General features: G+C 36.1%; 1 protein-coding gene across 1 annotated transcript in view; it reads left to right on the top strand.

Moving 5' to 3' along the window:
- The window catches only part of LOC106869577 (protein O-glucosyltransferase 2), a 43,091-nt gene extending 22,136 nt beyond the window's left edge, over window positions 1-20,955 (top strand). Inside the window, exons 5-9 of the mRNA XM_014915374.2 lie at window positions 6,331-6,565; window positions 7,912-8,121; window positions 11,180-11,269; window positions 16,358-16,462; window positions 17,912-20,955. Of these exons, the coding sequence (XP_014770860.1) occupies window positions 6,331-6,565; window positions 7,912-8,121; window positions 11,180-11,269; window positions 16,358-16,462; window positions 17,912-17,938 (667 nt within the window). The 3' untranslated portion in view covers window positions 17,939-20,955. The remainder of the gene's footprint in view (window positions 1-6,330; window positions 6,566-7,911; window positions 8,122-11,179; window positions 11,270-16,357; window positions 16,463-17,911) is intronic.
- The last annotated feature ends 1,468 nt before the right edge of the window (window positions 20,956-22,423 follow it).

Raw genomic sequence — 22,423 nt, 5'->3', positions numbered from 1 at the left:
AATAGTTTTAGTAATACACTGTGTTAGTTGCTAACATTTTTCTAACATAATTCACCACTCACTTCTCACACTCCTGAGGGAAAAACTGAGTATACGTAGCATCAGATGTAGTGCGCAAGAGAGAAGACTGCACTGATATGGCCATGTGATGCATATGGGTGAGGACAGTTGCATTAAGTGGTGTCAATCTCTAATTGTAGAGGGAACATGTGGAAGGGGTAGACCCAGGAAGATATAGTATGAAGTGGTGAGAAAAGATCTATAAATGTTGGTACTCACAAAGGGGATGACAGGAGACCGAGACTCCTGGTGATTTGCTGTGCTTAAAAAGACACATCAAGTTTAGTAAAGCATAGTTGCCCTTGCATACAGGATCGTCCCCTGCAGCCCTCTCCAGCTAAGCATCCCTAATCTTGCAGGCTCATTAGTGTTGGTGTCACATAAACAGCATCCATGCCAGTGCTGCACACACACACATACACACACACCACCTCTTCCACCAATATACATCAGCAGAGGATGTAAATATTGACAAAAAGTATAAGCATCACTAAGAAAATCAAAAAGCTGCTTTTTTTTTTTTTTTTTTTTTTTTTTTTTTTTTTGATCTTTTTAATACTTGATCTACTACAATTTACAGTTACTACCTTGTCAATCTCACTATCAGAAATTCAGTGAACTAACATTTGACTTGTTGTGTACCTGTAACTAAGAACACCTATTATTTGCCAAGTGCCTTTTTTTTGTTCATGCCATTATCCACATTTTCCTATAGCTTTTTCTCTTTTTACCCTATATGCATTTCTAACATTGTTATTTCCATATGGTGTCTATAGTTATTTTTCTAATCTTTTCAGTGTATTAAGTGCAATAATTTTCATTTTCTGGGTGTGGTAGTGTTTTCCTCTTCTCTTTTAATGTAATACATGACTTGAGATAAAAGAAACAGATAATAAAAAAAGGGTGGAGTGTTGATAAAAATTACTAATAATATAATAGTTGATGATGATGATAATAATAATGTTTTCTTTATTAATCACTAAGGGTTCACAGAAACATTGGGAACAGTACAGGACAATAAAATGTGGGGTTACATAAAAGGCATGTAAAAAATAAAACAGTAACAAATATAAAATTATAACAATGAATAATTCCCCAAATGAGGGAAACTTCCTAGGGCTGCTCATGGAGACCCCACAAAAGCCACTGTCATCCTAAACACTAGGGCAAGTGCCCTCTTCACATTGTACTTCTTCAACTTACAGGTGCATGCTTAGGGTAGGCCCATTCACTCAGATCATTCTTGCAACATTCACCCACCTTTTAACAAATTTGTTGGCAGGCAGCACTTCCCTTTCCACCCACAGTTTCCTTTTCAGGTAAAACTTGAAAAAGTTGATGAGGGCTTGGCCAAAGAGGAAATTATCTGTCTTCAGCCGTTTCAATCTGGTCCACCACACAACTTCTTTCACTCGGCAACAAAAGACAGCCTGCTCTTCCAAGTCAAAGGAAGGCAATGGGACTATCTTCACAATGAACTCAGCTAATGGCCAGGTCTATCCCAAACATGACAGCAGATGTTCAATATAAATCTACAAGTCAGAAATACACACGTACTGGACAAGAGCATGCAGAACAGTTTCATCACTTTGCATGCATCTCAGATAGGTACAGCTAATTGAGCTTCTGTGCCTGTAGAGTTTATCCCAAACTGGCAATGCCCCCACCACCACCACCACCACCATAGCACTGCTAAGCCAAGGATTCCTGGAAATTATCCATAGGCCCCAGCCCAAAAGTCCTCTGGAACAGACCATCCAGTTGATTCTCATCAATGCCTACAGTCTCCCCAAGAATGTCACACTTGCCCACCACTAACCCTCTATAGAACACTAGAATGGAACTTTCACTGACTGCATTGTCTGTTGAAAGAGAACTGTAAGTGTCTGATGACACTGTAGGTGCCTGGTGCCCTGCCTTGGTCTACACTAGGTCCAGGACTGAGAGAAGCTGTGGAAAATCCTGTCTGACAAACAGCAACCACACTTGCTTACCATCAAGGAAGCACTTGAAACGTTATAACCTCAGCACATGTCTGCACATTAGTGACCACAACATGCCCAGCCCTCTATACAGCTAAATGCTTATCTGTATTTCGTCTCTCTTTACGTTCTGAGTTCAAATTCCACCAAGGTTGACTTTCATCCTTTTGGAGTAGATAAATTAAGTACGAATTGTGTACTGGGGTCGATCTAATCAACAGCCCCCCCCCCTCTCCCCAAAAATTTCAGGCCTTGTTCCTAGAGTAGAAAAGTATATACAGGATGCAGCAGAAATTACCTTCCACATTTTAAACTTTCACCTATGTGTTGCTAATTAACTTATTTAAGTGCCAGTGATGTTTTCATTTAGCTAATGAACAAAATCTGTAACCCTTTGTTTAAACAACAGAGAAATTAATTTTTCATAAATGTTGTTTCTTTTTCCTTTTATCAACCTTTCAAATGTGAAAGGTATTTCTGCTGCACTCTGTATGTAATAAAAATTGTAGATAATAAGGCCTGGTGAAACATTAGTTGGTGGATTCAAATTTTCATTGTTCCTTCATCATCATCGTCATCGTTTAACGTCTGCTTTCCATGCTAGCATGGGTTGGACGATTTGACTGAGGACTGGTGAAACTAGATGGCTACACCAGGCTCCAATCTGATTTGGCAGAGTTTCTACGGCTGGATGCCCTTCCTAACGCCAACCACTCAAAGAGTGTAGTGGGTGCTTTTACGTGTCACCCGCACGAAGGCCAGTCAGGCGGTACTGGCAATGGCCACGCTCAAAATGGTGTATTTTAAATGCCACTCGCACAAGAGCCAGTCCAGGGGCACTGGCAACGATCTCGCTCGAAAATCCTACGAAGGCCAAACAAACAAACAACATTTGCTTATATTCAAGTAATGGGTATAGTTAATATTGCAGTAGCATGGACGATAAATGATGTAGTGGATATAGTATTTGACTAACAATCAGCTCATATGTCTTAAGTTGAAATTTACTGCAGGTATTTCATTGTGTATTTGCGCAGTAAGATTTTACTTTACATCTTCCAATTCATGTAGCTGTCAGGTATAGTTACCAATTTATCAAGGAATTACATCTGCAGCAGAATTTATCTTATCAGAGAGGGGAGTTTATATCTTGCACATGTAATGGTTTCAAATTTTGGCACAAAGCCAGCAACATTAAACAACTTTACATTGCTCCCATTGTTTAACTGATACTTATTTTATCGATCACAAAAGAATGAAAGACAAGGTCATCGTAAGTGGAATTTGAACGTAAAACTGGAATAAGTATTATTAAGTATTTTGTCTTGCATGCTAATGATTCTGCCAGCTCACCATTTTGCAAACATAATACCATAAAATCAGTCAAACGCCAGTCTTCAGTATATTTTTCAATCTCTGAAGACTACGTTTTACAAATTGGAGAGGCTTTAAGATACTCTCTTTTTTATAAGATACTCTCTTTTTTATCAATCTGTGGTAAATTTTAGGTGCTAATCTGAAAATTAGTGGATTTATTGGTGCCATCTATTAGCTCTAAACAGTTGTTACTTTTTTTTTTTTTCTTTTAATGCTTATCAACTATTACATCTTTTAATTTTACATGAGTAATTTTTGGTAATACTCCACCTTTACTTGTCTCTTTCACTGAAGTCACGAATTACATTAAAAGAACAGAATGAAATCTGAACACACCCAGAATATTAATAATGAACACTTACAAAATTCAAAGTTGAAAAGGTGTTCAATTGGTCATAACTGGATATTTTAAAGTCAGGACCATGAAGTAATATGTTTACTTTTGATAGGTGAAACAGAAGTTAATGGATTTGTATTATCAATGAATTCTGCTAAAACTACTGCCTTGTTTATTACGGTTTCTGATTATTACCTCTGCCTTAGCGAAAGCAGGGATATTGTTTTCAGTCATGTTTGTTTGTCTGTAGACAAGCTATCTCAAGAACCACTGATGGATTCAGATGAAACTTTCAGGGATGTTTGGCCTCATGATTGGCATGAACTGATTAAATTTTGGGATCAATCCAGTATTGGACAAGGATTCTGGATTGTTTTTCCTGTTTTTTTACTTAATTTTTGAGAGCGGTCGGGTTCATTTTTAGTATTCTCGTTTGTTAGAGCAGTCGAGTTTATTTTAGATATTCTCATTTTAAAAATCATCTCTGGCTAATCATTGAGAGGACGTTAGTGTTGCCTTGGCAGAATTTTGTTTTGGATTGTGCCAGTTGTTTCTAAAGGAAGCAAAATTGTAATGCTGGCATCATTACTGCTAAGCATTTCATCCAGCATGCTAACGATTCTGCTAGTTTGCCACTTTCAATAATAATAATAATAATAATCTTTTCTACTCTAGGCACAAGGCCTGGAATTTGGGTGAAGTGGGCTAGTCGATTAGATTGACCCCAGTACGCAACTGATACTTAATTTATTGATCCCGAAAGGATGAAAGGCAAACTTGACCTCGACAGAATTTGAACTCAGAATGTAGCGACGCACCAAATACCACTAAGCAATTCAACCAGCTCACCGCCTTTATCAATTCTAATAATAAAACCATCATAATACAAGGACCTCTACATTGAAATATTCAAGATATATAGGGCATGAAGGTGTAAACAAAACCAATAATAATTGGAGCATTAGATATGATTAACCAACAGAGTGCTGAATAAATATATGTGTTCATTTGTGTATAGTGTGTGAGTAACAGGAGTTGTGCTATTTTATTGGTCCTTAATCTAGTAGAATATATGTTGGTCAAATTGTGTTTGATTATTAGGCGTTTATTGCATAGAGTGTGGGTGATGAGTGATGACTGCTCTGAGTTACTCTGTTGAATTGACAATCCTTTGTGCTATATGTATGCTGTCCCCAAACAGTTATTTAAGGCAGTATGTATTGTGAGCTCTGACATGGCTTCTATGTTTCTTTTCAGACTTTTCAATCATACTTAATGATTGCACTCTCATGCCCCACATCTTAAATATTTCAATGTCTTAGGTCCTTATATTATGATATTGGTAGAATTCTTAGTAAGCTGAACAAAATATTTGGCAGCATTTTCTCCATCTTTGCATTCTGTGTTCAAATTCTACTGAGGTTGACTTTGCCTTTTATCCTTTTGGGGTCAATGAAATAAGTACCAGTTGTGTTTTGAGGTCGATGTAATAAACTATTCCTCTCCACTCAAATTTCAGGCCTTGTGGCTATAAAAGAAAGGATGATTATTATTATTATTATTATTATTATTATTATTATTACTACTACTACTACTACTACTACTACTACTACTACTACTACTACTACTACTACTACCACTACTACTACTACTATTATTATTATTATTATTATTATTATTATTATTACTATTATTATTATTATTATTATTATTATTAAGGTGGTGAGCTGGCAGAATTATTAGCATGGTGGACGAAATGCTTAGCAGTATTTCACCCGTCGCTATGTTCTGAGTTCAAATTCCACCAAGGTCAACTTTGCCTTTCATCTATTCGCGGTCGATAAATTAAGTACCAGTGAAATTCTGGGGGTCGGTGTAATCGACTAAACCCCTCCCCCAGAACTTCAGGCTTTGTTCCTATAATAGAAAGGATTATTATTATTATTATTATTATTATGAGGAAACCTGGCCTAGTGGTTAGCGTGTTGCACTCATGACCACAAGATCGTGGTTTCGATTCCTAAACTGGGTGATGTGTTGTGTTCTTGAGCAAAACACTTCATCTCACATTATTATTATTATTATTATTATTATTATTATTAAGGCAGTGAGCTGACAAAATCGTTAGCACGCCAGGCAAAATGCTTAGCAGCATTTTGTCCATCTTTATGTTCTGACTTCAAATTCTGCCGAGGTCAACTTTGCCCTTCATCCTTTCAGTGTTAATAAACTAAATACAAGTGGAACCCTGGGGGTCGATGTAATCGACTAGTCCCCTTCCCATAATTTCAGGCCTTGTACCTGTAGTAGAAAGGATTACTATTATTATTATCTTTAACTCAGGATTGGTGTTATTCCTGGTAGAATTTGTTGGTTGCAGGCTGCTGTTTGTAACCTTAGATCAATAAGTCATCAAGTGCTCAAAACTCTTCCGATCATCTTCCTTGTTACTAAGAGGCAAGCTGTCTATGAAGAGAAGCTCTACAGGATACTCCATTCCAATCTCCTTTATCCATTTGTCTGTATTATTATTAATTTATTTAATAATTTAATTAACTTGTTTTTATTCTGCAGGGTAACACTTGATATACTTTCTGTCCAAGGCAACAGTCCACCCTGGGCCAATAAATCTGACTTAGCATTCTGGAGAGGACGAGACAGTCGTGAGGAGAGATTGAACCTGGTCATGTTGAGTAAGAAACATCCAGACTTGGTTGATGCTATGTTAACAAATATGTTTTTCTTTCCAAAAGACGAGAAAAAATATGGCAGAATTGTAGAACCTGTCTCATTTTTTGATTTTTTTAAGGTATGCTTTTCTTTTTTGTATTCTCATTTATCAAATTTCTTTTTTTTTTTGTTTCCCTAAAACTTGTTTGTAACATTGTTATATCAGGTGTGGAGGCGCAATGGCCCAGTGGCTAGGGCAGCGGACTCGCGGTCATAGGATCGCGGTTTCGATTCCCAGACCGGGCGTTGTGAGTGTTTATTGAGCGAAAACACCTAAAGCTCCACGAGGCTCCGGCAGGGGATGATGGCGAACCCGGCTGTGCTCTTCCACCACAACTTTCTCTCACTCTTTCTTCCTGTTTCTGTTGTACCTGTATTTCAAAGAGCCAGCCTTGTCACACTGTGTCACGCTGAATATCCCCGAGAACTACGTTAAGGGTACACGTGTCTGTAGAGTGCTCAGCCACTTGTACGTTAATTTCACGAGCAGGCTGTTCCGTTGATCGGATCAACTGGAACCCTCGACGTCGTAAGCGACGGAATGCCAACAACATATCAGTTGTAAATATTGTGCCTATATTAATGCTAGTATGTGCAAAACACTTTTCACAGGTGTGTGCCTTCCACATTAGTCCACCTACATTACTCCCTGAGACCCCATTCAGATCCCCCCCCCCCACTAAAAAAATGTCTCATAAAATTCATCCTGGGTCCTAATATTCAAAGCTGCTTTGAATATTATATGCTTTAATCCACTAAAAATTATTTGTGCTGCATTGCTGAAATCAGGACACCTCTTATGTACCTGTGCATCTGTTATGCCATCAGGTACGGCACTCTGTGTTCTAGAAAATACTTGACTGTCTGCTCTGGTATATCAGTGACTACTCAAGCTAGGCCGTTAAGTTTATTTTTCCTTTTTTATCATGAAGACTAAAGAATATATAAATATATATATTCTTTAGTTTATTGCTTTTTGCATGAGTTTAAAAATTGAATTTTTTCCATATTTTGCATTCATGTCAGCTATATATATATATATATATATATATATATATGTAAAGTAAACTAAAAGTTATGAAAAAAAATCACATTTCAACTAAAAAATATTGGTGTGTGCATTATACTAACAATATATAATGGATATATATATATTTATTTATGTATGTGTATATATATATATTATTGTAACTGAACCACACAATGTCTTTCAGATATTGGTAGCTATAAATAATAGTTGTGCTTATGCAACAAACTATATTCATACGTGAAGACACATTTCCTTTCATTTCCACATATTATTGTTACAATTTTGGTTATTGTTGAATCAGATTTTTCTTTGAATTATGTAACACAATTGGAAAAGTTATGCATTAAATGTAGACACTTATTTTTCTTTTTTTTTTTTTCTCGCCCATCCCTTAGCACAAATACCAATTGAATATTGATGGCACTGTGGCTGCTTACCGTTTCCCTTACCTTCTGGCTGGCTCAAGTGTTGTTTTGAAACAAGATTCCCATTATTATGAACATTTTTACAACGAACTTACTCCCTATGTGCACTATATCCCAGTGAAGAGAAATTTGAGTAACCTCTTAGATCAACTACGATGGGCAAAAGAACATGAAAATGAAGTAAGTTTGAACATTTAAATGTTGTGGAAATAGGTTTCTTTTTTTTTATCTTTTTACTCATTTCAGTCATCACGCTGCGGCCATGCTGGGGCACGGCTTTGAAGAATTTAATTTTTGTCAAATGAATCAACCCCCAGCACTTAATTCTTTTGCTAAGCCTGATACTTATTCAATTGGTCTCTTTTGCTGACCCACTAAGTTATGGTAACATAAATATAACAACATTGGTTGTCAAGCATTGGTGGGAGGCAAACACAGAATCAAAGACACACACACACATATATATACAACGGGTTTCTTCCAGTGGGGATCAACTGTATTCACTGTCTCACCAGTCATCATCATCATTTGATGTTTGTTTTCCATACTGGCATGGTTGGATAGTTTAACGGGAGCTGGCCCGCTGGAAAGCTGCACCAGGTTCCAATTCTCTGTTCTAGCATGGTTTCTGTGGTTGATGCCCCTTCCTAACACCAACCACTTTACAGAGTGAACTGAGTTCTTATGTGGCACTACCACAGGTGCTTTATACATGGTACCAGCATGTAAAAACGAAATGCTAACTACCTCCACCCTACATCCTCTGACTAATTAAACTAAAACAAAAAATAAAATTCATTACTTGATATATAGGTGCAGGAGTGGCTGTGTGGTAAGTAGCTTGCTTACCAACCACATGGTTCTGAGTTCAGTCCCACTGCATGGCACCTTGGGTAAGTGTCTTCTACTATAGCCTCGGGCCGACCAAAACCTTGTGAGTGGATTTGGTAGATGGAAACTGAAAGAAGCCCGTTGTATATATATATATATATATGTATATGTATGTATATGTGTGTATATGTTTATGTGTCTGTGTTTGTCCCCCCAACATCGCTTGACAACTGATGCTGGTGTGTTTACGTTCACGTAACTTCGCGGTTCGGCAAAAGAGTACGATGGAATAAGTATTAGGCTTACAAAGAATAAGTCCTGGGGTTGATTTACTCGACTAAAGGCAGTGCTCCAGCATGGCCGCAGTCAAATGACTGACACAAGTAACAGAGATACAGTGATAAAAATGTAAAATTTGCTAGTGATTCCACAGCCTGCTGTGTTAAGTTATTACTTTTTTTCCTATAGCATCTAGACATATTGGAAAAAATATCTTTCTATGAAAAACATACATATTATTATCATTTTTATCATTATCGTCATCATCGGCATCTCCAGAGTTTCCTTTTTTGTACTCATAAAATATTATGTGCCTCAAATGCTCTTTGGATACTTCCATGTTAGAAAGGGTTTTAATCAAAGAAATTTTAATTTTATTATTCTGTAAAATAATATTTAATTAGTTTAAATGTACACAAATGCATAAAAATAATTTTTAATTCCATTAGACATTCTAAAATACTAATAAATTTCATTCAATTCTAAAAAAAGGTAAAATCAGACAGAACTTATGGGATGACCTGGTAGTATTTTGTCTGTCGCTACGTTTTGAGTTCAAATTCCACCAAGGTCAACTTTGCCTTTCATCCTTTCAGGGTTGATAAATTAAGCACAGTTGAGCACTGGGGGTCGATGTAATCAACTCATCCCCTCCCCAAAAATTGCTGCCCTTGAGGCAAAATTTGAAATTATTATTATTATTATTATTAAGCCAGCAAGCCGGCAGAATCATTAGCATGCTGGGTGAAATGTTTAACGGTATTTCGTCTGCCTTTATTCTCTGGGTTCAAATTCCACCAAGATCGACTTTGCCTTTCATTCTTTTGGGGTCAATAAATTAAATACCAGTTGAGTACAGGAGTCGACATAATTGACTATCCCCGTCCCCTAAATTACAGCTAACTACCCTGATGATATTTCATATGTGTATTTGGTGTCCTTTCTGCTATAAATACAAACCAGAAATTTTTGAGGAAAGGGCTAATCAATTACATCAACCCCAGTGTGCCACTGGTACTTATTTTCTCAACCCTGGAAGATTGAAAGGCAAAATCAACCTCAGTGGAATTTGAACTTAAAATATAAAGCCAGAATAAAAGCTGTTAAGCTTGTTGTTTGGCATGCTATTCTGAGAAATCACTACCTTAATAATAAAAATAATAATAATAATGATAATAATAATAATAATAATATTCTTTTCTACTCTAGGCACAAGGCCTCAAATTTGGGGGAAGGGGGTTAAGTCGATTACATCGACACCAGTGTGTTATTGGTACTTATTAATCAACCCTGAAAGGATGAAAAGCAAAGTCAACCTCGGCAGAATTTGAACTCAGAATGTGAAGATGGATGAAATACCGCAAAGCATTTTGCCTGGTATGCTAACGATTCTGCCAGCTACTCACCTTAATGATGATGATGATGATGAAGATTACAAATTTTGGCACAAGGCCAGCATTTTTGGCAGGAGTAGAGTAAGTCGATCCCAGTGCTCAACAGGTGTTTATATTATCAACCCTGAAAAGATGTAAGACAGAGTTGGCTTCAGCAGAATTTGGACTTGGAATGTACAATCAGACTAAATGCCACTAAGTATCTCTCCCAACATGCTAAGACTTCTACCAGCTCACCACCTTAGCAATAGTAATAATAATAATCCTTTCTACTATAGGCACATGGCCTGGATTTTGTGGGGAAGGGGACAGTCGATCACATCGACCCCAGTACTCAACTTGTACTTAGTTTATTGGCCCTGAAAGAATGAAAGGCAAAGTTGACGTTGGCGGAATTTGAACTCAGAACGTAGCAACAGGCAAAATACCACTAAGCATTTCACCCGGTGTGCTAATTATTCTGCCAGTAATAATACTCTTTGAATTTATAACATACCAACTTTCGTATTATTCACTTGTTTATTTCTTTTTTGTGTTATTTAGGTTAATATAATAATAATAATAATAATAATACCCTTTGAATTTATAGCATACCAATTATATTGTTCATTTCTTTTTTATACAATCTAGGTTAGTATAATAATAATAATAATAATAATAATGATAATACTCTTTGAATTTATAGCATACCAACTATTATATTGTTCATTTGTTTTTCTTTTTGTGTAATTCAGGTTAAAAACATCGTGGAAAATGCTCAGAATTATGTACTGAATCGTCTTTTGCCAAAAGATATAATCTGTTACCATGCCATCCTCATCAATGTAAGTCTTTGTATTGGCATTGTCTTTCTTCTTATTGCTGTCTTTTTGGGGGTTTTTTGCATTGCTTTTATTTTTATTTCACATTTTGTGAATAATGAAATTGGTTATAAATTTCCAACGGGTATAATGCTTACTGCGTTTCTGGTAGCAACACTGACAAGAGAGTGTCACTGGCCTTTTTCCTTTCTTACTGATGTTTATATACTTTGCTAATACACATGGGTGAAGTGTGTATGTGTGTGTAGAGCTGGAAACCAGCTGTTATCATGCAGACCAATGATATAAGACAATCCTGCCATGACTGTACCATCTTTTGGTGGGGACATACTAGACTACGTTATACACTGTGTGCTTTTGTTTTTTTAAAGGCTGTTTCAGGATCATTGAAATAAGTACTAGGTCAGTGTAAGAGACTTACTCACCTCTCTAAAATTGCTGGCCTTGTGCCAAAATTTGAGAGTAATATATTTTACTCTAAATCTGTATTAAGGACTCTCTTATTTTTTTCATTCATTTAAATTTATTTATACGATATGTGTATTCATAAAGCTGAAGAGAATATAATCAATGCATTTGAAATGTGGGTTTTATAGAATGCTGCAAGAACCGTCAGACGAATGAATGGGAATGAGAACAAGTAGGTAAAAGATGACAACTCCTGAGCATTGTGAAGAAAACAAAGCTCATCTATTATGGCCATATTTGAAGCGGCAGAAGTTTGGAAGGAAGAGGAAAGAGCAGTAGATCAAAAGACTGACAAAGAATGCAATGGATGGACAATATCAAAATCTGGTTGGACAAGAGTGGCAAGGCAGCTGGAGAACTCGCGCTTAATTGGGAAGACTTTTGTTGTGGTGTCGTCAAGGTACTGCAGGCATACAATACCTGATGATGATGACGATATATTCACAAAAATCCACTTACATTGTATTATTCAGCACAAGGTTATGGTAGAAAGATCTTTACCCAAAGCGCCACACATTGGGACTGAACCTGAGACCATGTGGTTGCAAAGTGCCTTGCTTAGCCTCACCACAACCTTATCAACATAGCTGAAATCAAGCATGCTGTTGTAGATTTACCTCATATTTGGTACACTGTAAAAATGCGTTGAACCATTTATGCTTCACAAACAATTCATCTCAATGGATTCATCATATTTATTCATAACTAATAATGCTTCAGTACACCTGTAGGTCCACAACAACAACAAAGGTAACGGGAGGGCTTCTAAAAATAGCAGAAAAAAAATAGAGTTGTTTGAGGTAGAAGTCTACCTCAAACATTGTAAACCTGTTCGATAAGTGTTGGCTTGGAGTAACAGCAATCACTGACAACAGAAGCAGCTTTATTGTTCTTGTTTAATTCCAGACCAACCCTGATTGAGTAAACTTATGGTAAAAACACAAACACACACACAGACATTCCAGGTCATGATTATTCCACAAGGAAATCTGTCGTTTCATTATCTAATGCCCTTCTCTTTTTTCTTTCTTTCTTTTACAACACTAGTGTGTGATTCAAAAGATTTGGCTTCTGTTTCGAGCCAGTTGAAATTAACCACAAAACAGCTTCTTTTATTACTGTTGTATTAACTTGATTAGTAGCATTATCATCGACATCATCACCATCATCATCATCATCATCATCTTTAATAGCAGTATCACCATCATCGTCATCACCACTACCACCACCACCTTCTTTATTATTTTTCTTCTCTTACCTTCCTACTCTTCCTTTCCTTCTCCTCCTCCCTTCCTTCTTTCTTCTTCTTCTTCAGTCACATTGGTCATCAGTGTTGAAACCATCTTCCCCATCAACATCATCTCCAGTGAACACACTGAATGAGTTCACTGCAAGGCAGGGATAAGAATTAGTGTTGCAAAGACTGAGACATTGATCCTCTGAAAAAATTCTTCATATTGCATTCTGCATGTTAGTGGAACATCCCTGAAGCTAGTGGAGAAGTTTAAATATCTTTTGGACCGTATTTACAAGTAATGGAAGGCAGGAAGCTTAATTGGATGCTAGAATTACAGGTGCTGACACAGTAAAGCACCAGCTCCATAATTCGATGCTCAGAAGAGAAGTTGGCAAAATAGCCAAACTCCTTATCCTCAATTTGGTTTTCATACGTATTCTTCTTAAGTATAATGACTGAAAGATCATGAATACAAGTGGCAGAAATGGGGTTCCTCCAGAGAATCTCTGGAGTGTTGTTACTTGACAGGGTACATGAGTATGGAGATCAGGGAGTCTCTCCAGGTCAAACGATGTCTCTGCATTGAGAGGTCACAGCTCCAATACTACGGATATATGATTAAAATGTCATAGGAAGAAATCCCAAGATGGATTCAAAACCAGGCCATGCTGTAGGATATCTAAGGAAAGACCAAGAACAAAATGGTTGGATAATATCCATTGTTACAGTTGGTCATGCTTGGGAATCCAACCAGAAAGTCTAATGATGACTGCTTCTGAGAGAACCCTAAAGAGGAGGTGTCTGAGGAATCTACCTCAATGACCCTCTAAGGAATGGCATGTAATTCTCTAAGGAATGGCATGTAAAAGCTCCTAATACAATCTCGGAATGGTTGGCATTAGGAAGGGCATCCAGCTATAGAAAACCATGCCAAATCTGACTGGAGTCTGGTGCAGCCTTCCAGCAGCGTGCCAGCCCAGTCAAACTGTCTAACCCATGCCAGCATGAACAACGGACGTTAAATGATGATGATGATGATATATGATGAGCTTGAATAGTTTCCATCTTAAACTCATCCGCAAGGCATTGGTTGGCCCAGAGCCATAGCGGAAGATACTTACTCAAAGTGTCATACAGTTTCAGGATTGAACTTGAAACCATATGGTTGTAATATGAGCTTCTTAAACACACAGCCATGCCCATACCTATAAAAATTGCAAGTCTCTCCCAGTAAGGAATATTTGATAAATTCTGCATTATTTTAAGAATTAATTGAAACCAATGCTGTGTATTTCTACAGAAATATGGCAACAAATGGGTTAAGCTGTCACAGAAAACATCTCAAGTCATGGCTGAGTTAATGACACTTCACACTGAGAAAAAAATGCTTGCTATGTTTGGGAAAGACATTTAACTAATGAGATCAGTTCACTGAGGCGTAAGATATAAATAGATCATAGTTTCATACCAGCTGAAGGATTTTGGAGAAGCATTAAAGCATTGGACAAAATACCTTGTTAGTATTTTAATCCTATCCCTTTTACATCATGAGTTCAAATCCTGCCATGGCAAGCTTTTACCCTTTCATCCTGCTGATGAAATAAAATACGAATCAAGTGACGAATTGGCTATGTCTACCTACAAAGCATTTTAGATGTGAATGGTATCATAATAGAAAATAAAGATTAGCTATGACAGAGTAGACAAACAGGTCTATGATTAAAAGCGTTTATGATCATGCTTTTGTTTCTTGTGAAATAATGTATAACAGACAACATTATCTACTGTGTCCTTTTATGAGACAGTACAAAGGGTATGGTTGAGGGGTATTTAGCTGCTGTTTCTAGCAGCCAACTATCTGTCAAGCACCCATACAAAGACTCCCTCATTGGCTTTCAAACAGATACTAGGTATGGTTCCTAGTAGTACTGAATGATTTGTCAGTCTTATGAGAATGAACCAGGACTATGAAGAAGTACTCATTGTGGATCTGTTTGAACTTGCCTTTCCAAAGCAGAATCAAGGTGGTGCCCTAGCATGGTCACAGTCCAGTGACTGAAACAAGTAAAAGATGACCAGTTTATACTGATGCAGTCATAATTTGTCGACCCTGTCTTGTGATTAATTCTGTATTACCATGACAGAATATTGAACTTGCCTATGTCCAAAGAGCTATTGTTGGTTGCTATGATTAATTTTGTCAAATATATATCAGTTCTTTGTTAATTTTGTTGACTCCTGGAAAGCCAATTTAAGATGTGTTACTTACATTGCTAAAGTAAATGTAAAGACAACGAAAATTTACAAGTTATTCCATTTCCCATCACTTAAAATTTCAATAGGGAAACATCTGTAATCACTTGGCCTATGAGAGATTGAAGTCTAATTCCATTCAAATCACACCTTACTTGTCTTTCAAGAGAAAGACAAGTAGTTAAGAGAAAGAAATTAGAGGAGGATTACAGCTAGAAAAGTTTTGATCATAAGTGTATTAATGTAAGGCTAACCTGCATATAGCACACACACACACATGCATGTTAAAAGAAAACAATTCAACATTTGAACAAAAGTTTTACTAGTTGGTGACTTATCTAATAGATGGGACTTCTATTAGCTTATCTAATTGTTATAACTAACTGATAACAATAAATCTGTACGTTATTCATACTTTATAACTGTATAAGTTTAGCTAAACCATACCAGAAACTCTTTACAGCAACAAATTCATTTTAATGTTCACGTTTCAATAAATTTAAATCATTATGTTTACATTTATAAATATGAACCACGAAAGTGAGGTTGACCAAAGAAAACATGGCGGGGACAGGTAGAGGAGATTGGGAAGATTGACTTGAGGAGGGAGGACACCCAAGATAGTGTGAGAGCAGTTGCTGTAAGAGTGAGATAGATCCAGCCACCCCTCTTAACAGGGACAAACCTGGATTTAAAACATTGGACATTGATCGAAATTTGACTAAACCAGGCGAAGGGATAGCATTGTGAGTGAATTTGCTAGATGGAAACTATGTGGAAACTGTCATGAAACAAGTGTGTGTGTGTGTGTATGTGTGCCACCACTGCTTGACAACTGGTGTTGGATCATTTATATCCTTGAATTTAGTGATTTGGCAGATGAGACCAGCAGAGTAAATACCAGATTTTACAAAAGTAAACACTGGGGTGAATTTGTATGGCTAAACTTTTCAAGGCAGTGCCCCAGCATGGCCGTAGTTTAATGACTAAAACAAGTAAAGGATAATAGATCAACTATATCAGAAACTGTTCAGTAACAACTCTATTAATTAATTTTATTAATTAAAAAAAAAAACTTGAAATATTTTTTCTTTGTTTAAGTTAATTTGTTTTTTTATTCTTATTTTCTCCAGAAATACTCAAAACTTCTCAAAGCCAAACCAATACCAGACAGTACTTTCACTAAAGTTGACCAACCTTCAGACGACGATTCATACTGCCAGTGCCATAGAAAAAAGGTATTATTGTCTTTACTTCATTTGTGTGACTATTAATAATAATAATATTCAGCTTCTCTACTACCATGACATTAGTTAGTTAAGTAGAAGCAGATGTAAATTGGAAAACAGTAGAAAGATCAGTTAACATCATCATCACCTTCTTTATGTCCATGCTTGCATGGGTTGGGCAGAGTTTATTGAGGTGGATTTTTTTAATGGCTGGATGCCCTTCCTGTCACCAACCCTTACCTGATTCTAAGTAAGGTAGTATCTCTCCATGGCCAGACATGATTTCATAGAAGGTTAGAAATGATCGACACCACTTGTATGACAGTAGCACTCGTTTGCAACTATCATGTGATATCATGGCAAGGAGAGTGTTGTAGCAACCTTGGCAGAATTTGAACTCAGATACATAACCAACAGAGTATCATTTAAGTTAATGACATCAGTAGTCCTGCACTGTCACCTGACAGCCATTAACTATCTGTTTACTTTATTATGAAAGGACTATGGAATCTAATTGAGATATTTGATGTGTAATTCACATTATTAGACCCCTGAAATGATAGAGATGTCCAACTAGTCAATCACTGATTCACTGCAACGACAATGGTAAAAGGATAAAAACGATATTTGTGTACTTTGACTTTGAATGCTTCTATTCCATCCATTGAGATGATCCCATTTGTAACCCATGGAATTTAAATTGGCTATATCCAGCTCCTGTATTCTACCTGTTTTGTTAAAACTGGCCAGATCTGGACTCTCACACCTACCCTACTATGTCACCGGTAAAATAAACAGCCACATCATTGAAATCTCAAAGCTATGACATAATGTATGATTAATTCAAAACAATGTGAATAAATATGCATTAAATTTGGCAGAGTAATCTGAATGCTAAAGGATTACTAGCCAAGTGTTGAAGCTTCTCATCCAGTGTGTGAGTTTTGACATGGTATGTTGCACTTGAGAAAACATAATTTCTATTATTTACATTATTTACATTTGATGGATATTTGTCCTCATCTTGTTTGTTGTTAGCACAACGTTTCGGCTGATATACCCTCCAGCCTTAATCAGGTGTCTTGGAAAATTTTGAACCCTGGTTCTCATTCCTTAGGCATTTTTCGATGTTGTTGTTGTTATTATTATTGTTATTATTATTATTATTATTATTATCATTATTATTATTATTATTATTATTATTATTCAGGTCACTGCCTGGGCTACTAACCCCAATTCACTTGTCTTTAATTAATCATGTAATATCTTGTAGCTTTGATGAGGTAGCTGTTAATGTTTAGAACGACATTGTAGAGTAGGTGTGAGAGGCCAGATCTGGTCAGTTTAACTACAAAAGAGGTAGAATATTTGGGCTGGATATGACCAGTTTAAATACTAAAGGGTTAATTTCATGCTGATCCCTTATAATAATATTCAATATTTTCTTTCTTTTTTTAGCCAAAGAAAACACATGAAGAATTATAACGACAGAACTAATGAAATTTCCAAGGAGAAAAAGGAAATTTACATTACTAAAAAAATATAACGCATTAGGGTTTTAGCTTTGAAATTTTGTTTTACAAGGGAGTTTGACAATTTATTTTTGAAGGGAGTCTGAAAAATTCACTAGCACTTTTTTAGCAAGTCTTTTTTTTTTTTTTTTGCTTCAGCTAGGGGGTTGTGTATATATATATATATATATTTATGTATTTTTATTTCTTTGCTACTTTACTGGCAAATAGTCATTATGCCGTGGGTCTTATGCTTTGTTGGTGTGGAAAGGAAATATAAAAAGTTCCTTATAGATTTCCCAGAAAATTATTATTTCTAAAGTTATATCATTTCAGACTATTAACCTCATCTTGATACATTTACATGTACACAATATCATCTAGATTCGAACTAGGAACCTTTGTTTCTGCAGTTATAGGCACAGGTGTGGCTGTGTAGTAAAACATTTGCTTTCAAACTACATGTGTGGTACTTTGTGCATGTGTCTTCTGCTATAGCCCCAAGCCGACCAAAGCACTGTCAGTGTATTTGGTAGATAGAAACTGAAAGAAACCCATCATATTATGTGTGTGTGTGTGCTTGACATTGTGTGATAGCTGTAAATGAGTGTCACCATCACACAAGCAGTGTCATTCATTTTCAATATTCCACAAGGACATATCTGGCCTCGGAAAAATATTATTTCAATTGGAAACAGCTGAGGGTTGGGATATTTATTTTGATATTTCTGTTTTATTGTTGTTGTTGTCTTACTTTTGTATATTTCTGAAAACTGTCTCAGTACTTCAGATGCATAATGAAGGCGCTATATTTTATGAGCATTAATCAAGTTTTAGTATCAGATGATGATGATGATGAGATGAAAAAAGAAAATTAATACAGGCATACCTTAACTCACATCATTTTCAGTTATGCTTTTTCATCTTTATCATTTTTTTTTCTTACGTGTGGCTGTGTGGTAAGAAGCTTGCTTCCCAACCACATGGTTCCGGGTTCAGTCCCGGCATGTGGAACCTTGGGTGAGTGTCTTCTACTCGCCCAGTCCCACCAGGCAAGTGTCTTCTACTTGTTCAGTCCCACCGTGTGGAACCTTGGACGAGTGTCTTCTACTTGCCATGCTTTGTGAGTGGATTTGGTAGGCAGAAACTGAAAGAAGCCCACCATATATATAATAATAGTAATATTTCTAATTTAGGCACAAGGTCAGCAAATTTGATATGAGGAGTTGGTCGATGCAGTCAACCCACTGTTTATCTGATACTTTGATTTTCATCCTGGGAGGAATAAAATAAAGTTCAACCTCAGCAGGGTTTGAACTCAGAACATAAAGAGCTGGAACAAATATTGCTAAGCATTTTTTTTTTTTTATTTCAAGCCTCTAATGATCCTGCTAATCCACAATAATAATTTTTTTTTGGAGTTCCCCCTACACACTCTTACTCCACTGTACTATTTGGTGTATCTAGAAATACATGAGTGTATTTCTAGCTCCATTCTGTTTACATTATTTATAAAACAACTGGGTTATTAAACTTACTGTATATTTACTAATTCGAAGCGTTAAACAAATCATTGGTGGGTCTTTGGGCTCTCTTCTGTTGGCTTCCGGCCTTCTGTTGGAGGCTAACATGGTAAACATACATTTTCATACATTGGTTATGACTGTTTGGTCAATTTATCGTGTGACAATAAAATCCATATTTCTAATTAACCCTTATTAATTAAGCAAATATATCCTCTCAAAATATCATTACCTTTGGCAGCAGAAAGCAGTTTTATATACCAATCTATGTTTTGTTGAGGCGTGTCAAGTTTATTGAGGTCACAATTCTTTTTTTTCTTTTTTTTTTGTGAATATTTAAATGAAAAGATGTGAATGGATTAATAAAATAGGACAGGAATGAGTTTTAATCTGATAATGTTGCTTCAAATATTATATTCATAGGAGTGGGGGGGTGCAAAATTGCTAGCTTCGGTCTTCAGTCTGGACCCCTTACATTATTTCATGCCGGCAATCATAATATTTGATGCTGTTGTTGAATATTTGGTCGTTTTGAATAATTTATATAAGTGAGCGTGTGTAGAAGATTTTTTTTTTTTTTTTTTTTTTTAATGGTTTGATCAAAGGAGGAAGAATGATGTCTCAGAGATTGCTAGGAGGGAAGGAGGAAGTTATCTTCAAACTAGAAACTGCTCCAGATGTTTGCAACAGAAGGGACCCCACTGAAGTCATCCCTGGTGATGATAGCAGTGCTGAAGTAGGCCATTCAAGAACAGGAACAGTCACTCCACCAAATTTTATACTTCAAGCATTTGGTCAGCCTGAGACTTGTATTAAGATACATTTACCCAGGGTGCCATGGAGAACTGAGACCAAACCTGAAAGAACAATCACAACGCAAACGCCAAGTCAATGGTCATTACCTTTGAAATGAGCTGAAAAAGACCAGCACATTAATTTTTGTGTGTGATGATGATAATCTGAGGTTTAATAGGAAATCAGACACTACTAAAGTAAATTGTCTCGTGGTGTCATCCCTGATTGTTGAAATTTGGAAAAAAATCACTAAAAATCATTTCTCATAATAGAAAACTTGAAGAAAAAAAACACAAAAGAAAAATGCAATTGTTTGTGTAGAATAAATATATTTGTCTTCCAATTTGAATTTCTGCTGTTTATTGTCTTTTGAAACAATTGTATAAAAAATGTGTTTATCAGGGCAGGGCTGATATGTAGCATGGTTCATATTCTACCAACAGAAGACCTTCCATCCATATGAACTTTTTTTTTTTTCGTCTTCTTCAGACTGGGAATTGAAATGAATATTCTTGTGTCAATTTTTTTTTATTTATTGGGTCAATAAAATATATTGTTTTTTATCTGTAAACAAAATTTTGAGAATTTAGAAAGAAAGGGGGCAATTGTATAATATAATGAGGACTTTGTGGAAAATCCTTTTTTTTTTAAATAAAGTTTATTTTCCAAGGAACATTGGTGTTTTTGTGCTTTTTAGGAATCAGACATATTTCTTGGAAATTATATTAACACATCAACAGACTTATTTGTATATATGTCTCTAGCCAGCAACTCATTTTGTTTCAAGGTGCATTGAGTATACAACCCTAAAGAGATCAAGTGAGTCATTCTTGTTCACCTTCAGTGCAAGTTGTCTTGCCTAATCTAAGACATTCAGCATTCTTTAACACTTGGTGTTATGTAGAGATTTTATCTTGCAGTAAATTGGTGTATAAACAAAACACACGTAATGTTTGCATTATTAGAGTTACTTTTAATTCAAAATACATTAACATTTGTTTCCTGTTTCAAATCAGTCACTTCAGTTTTGTAGGTGAAAATAATTTCACAACAGCTCATTCTGCTGTGCAGTATATTTTTCAGAATGAAAGTCAAGGCTTTATGCTTGCACATTATTCTCATTGTGTATTTAATGAGGTGCCACATCTCATGTTAAATACACAAACTTAAAGCATTTCAATTAATTTCTATAAAGTTGCTCGTGATTTCTAAGAACTTATTTGGTTTGTATGGGAAAAAAAAAAAAACTGTTTATTGTGTCTTTTTTACTATTATTTCTGTGACCTCTGTATTGTTACTGGCCAGTTTTATATTTATTTTCTCCCATATAATAAAGCAACAGTAAGCACCTTTTTCTCATATGTATAATTTCAAAGTTTGCTATTCGCTTTTATTAATCCGATATTTAGAACATAAACTAACATGAAATTTTGGTGGAAGATTCTAATTTAGATCACATGAAGTTTGTATCATTGAGTCAAGTGCTGTCTCAAGGGTGTTGCCATCAAAAAGGTTAAATGGGCTGAATGAAAGTAAATGAGGTACCTGATTGGTTTTCTATGGACTAAAAGCACCCACCACACTCTCTGAGTGGTTGGCGTTAGGAAGGGCATCCAGCCGTAGAAACTCTGCCAAATCAGATTGGAACCTGGTGTAGCCATCTGGTTTCACCAGTACTCAGTCAAATCGTCCAACTCATGCTAGCATGGAAAGCGGACGTTAAACGATGATGATGAATGATGATGATGATGATGAAATAAGCATTCTGTCCCTTCTTGGAATCAATTATTTATATCAACTATATTATACAACAGCATATGGGATATTGTTAATCTCCATTGTTTCATTCATTTCGGGGAACATTTTGTTGCTCCATTCGTTTAAGAAAATCAAAATATTTTCTTCCACATCAAAGTATTGCATTTCATGAAACTTTCATTTTTTCTTATCATCATCATCGTTTAATGTCCGCTTTCCATGCTGGCATGGGTTGGACGGTTTGACTGAGGACTGGTGCCTATAGTAGAAAGGATTATTATTATTATTATTAAGGCAGCAAGCTGGCAGAATCATTAGCACGCTGGATGAAATGCTTGGCTTTATTCACTCATCATTACATTCTGAGTTCAAATTCTGTCAAG

The sequence above is a fragment of the Octopus bimaculoides genome, chromosome 17, assembly GCF_001194135.2.
Source record: "Octopus bimaculoides isolate UCB-OBI-ISO-001 chromosome 17, ASM119413v2, whole genome shotgun sequence".
NCBI classification, from domain to species: Eukaryota; Metazoa; Mollusca; class Cephalopoda; order Octopoda; family Octopodidae; genus Octopus; species Octopus bimaculoides.
This window is presented reverse-complemented; position numbering and strand designations above follow the sequence as displayed.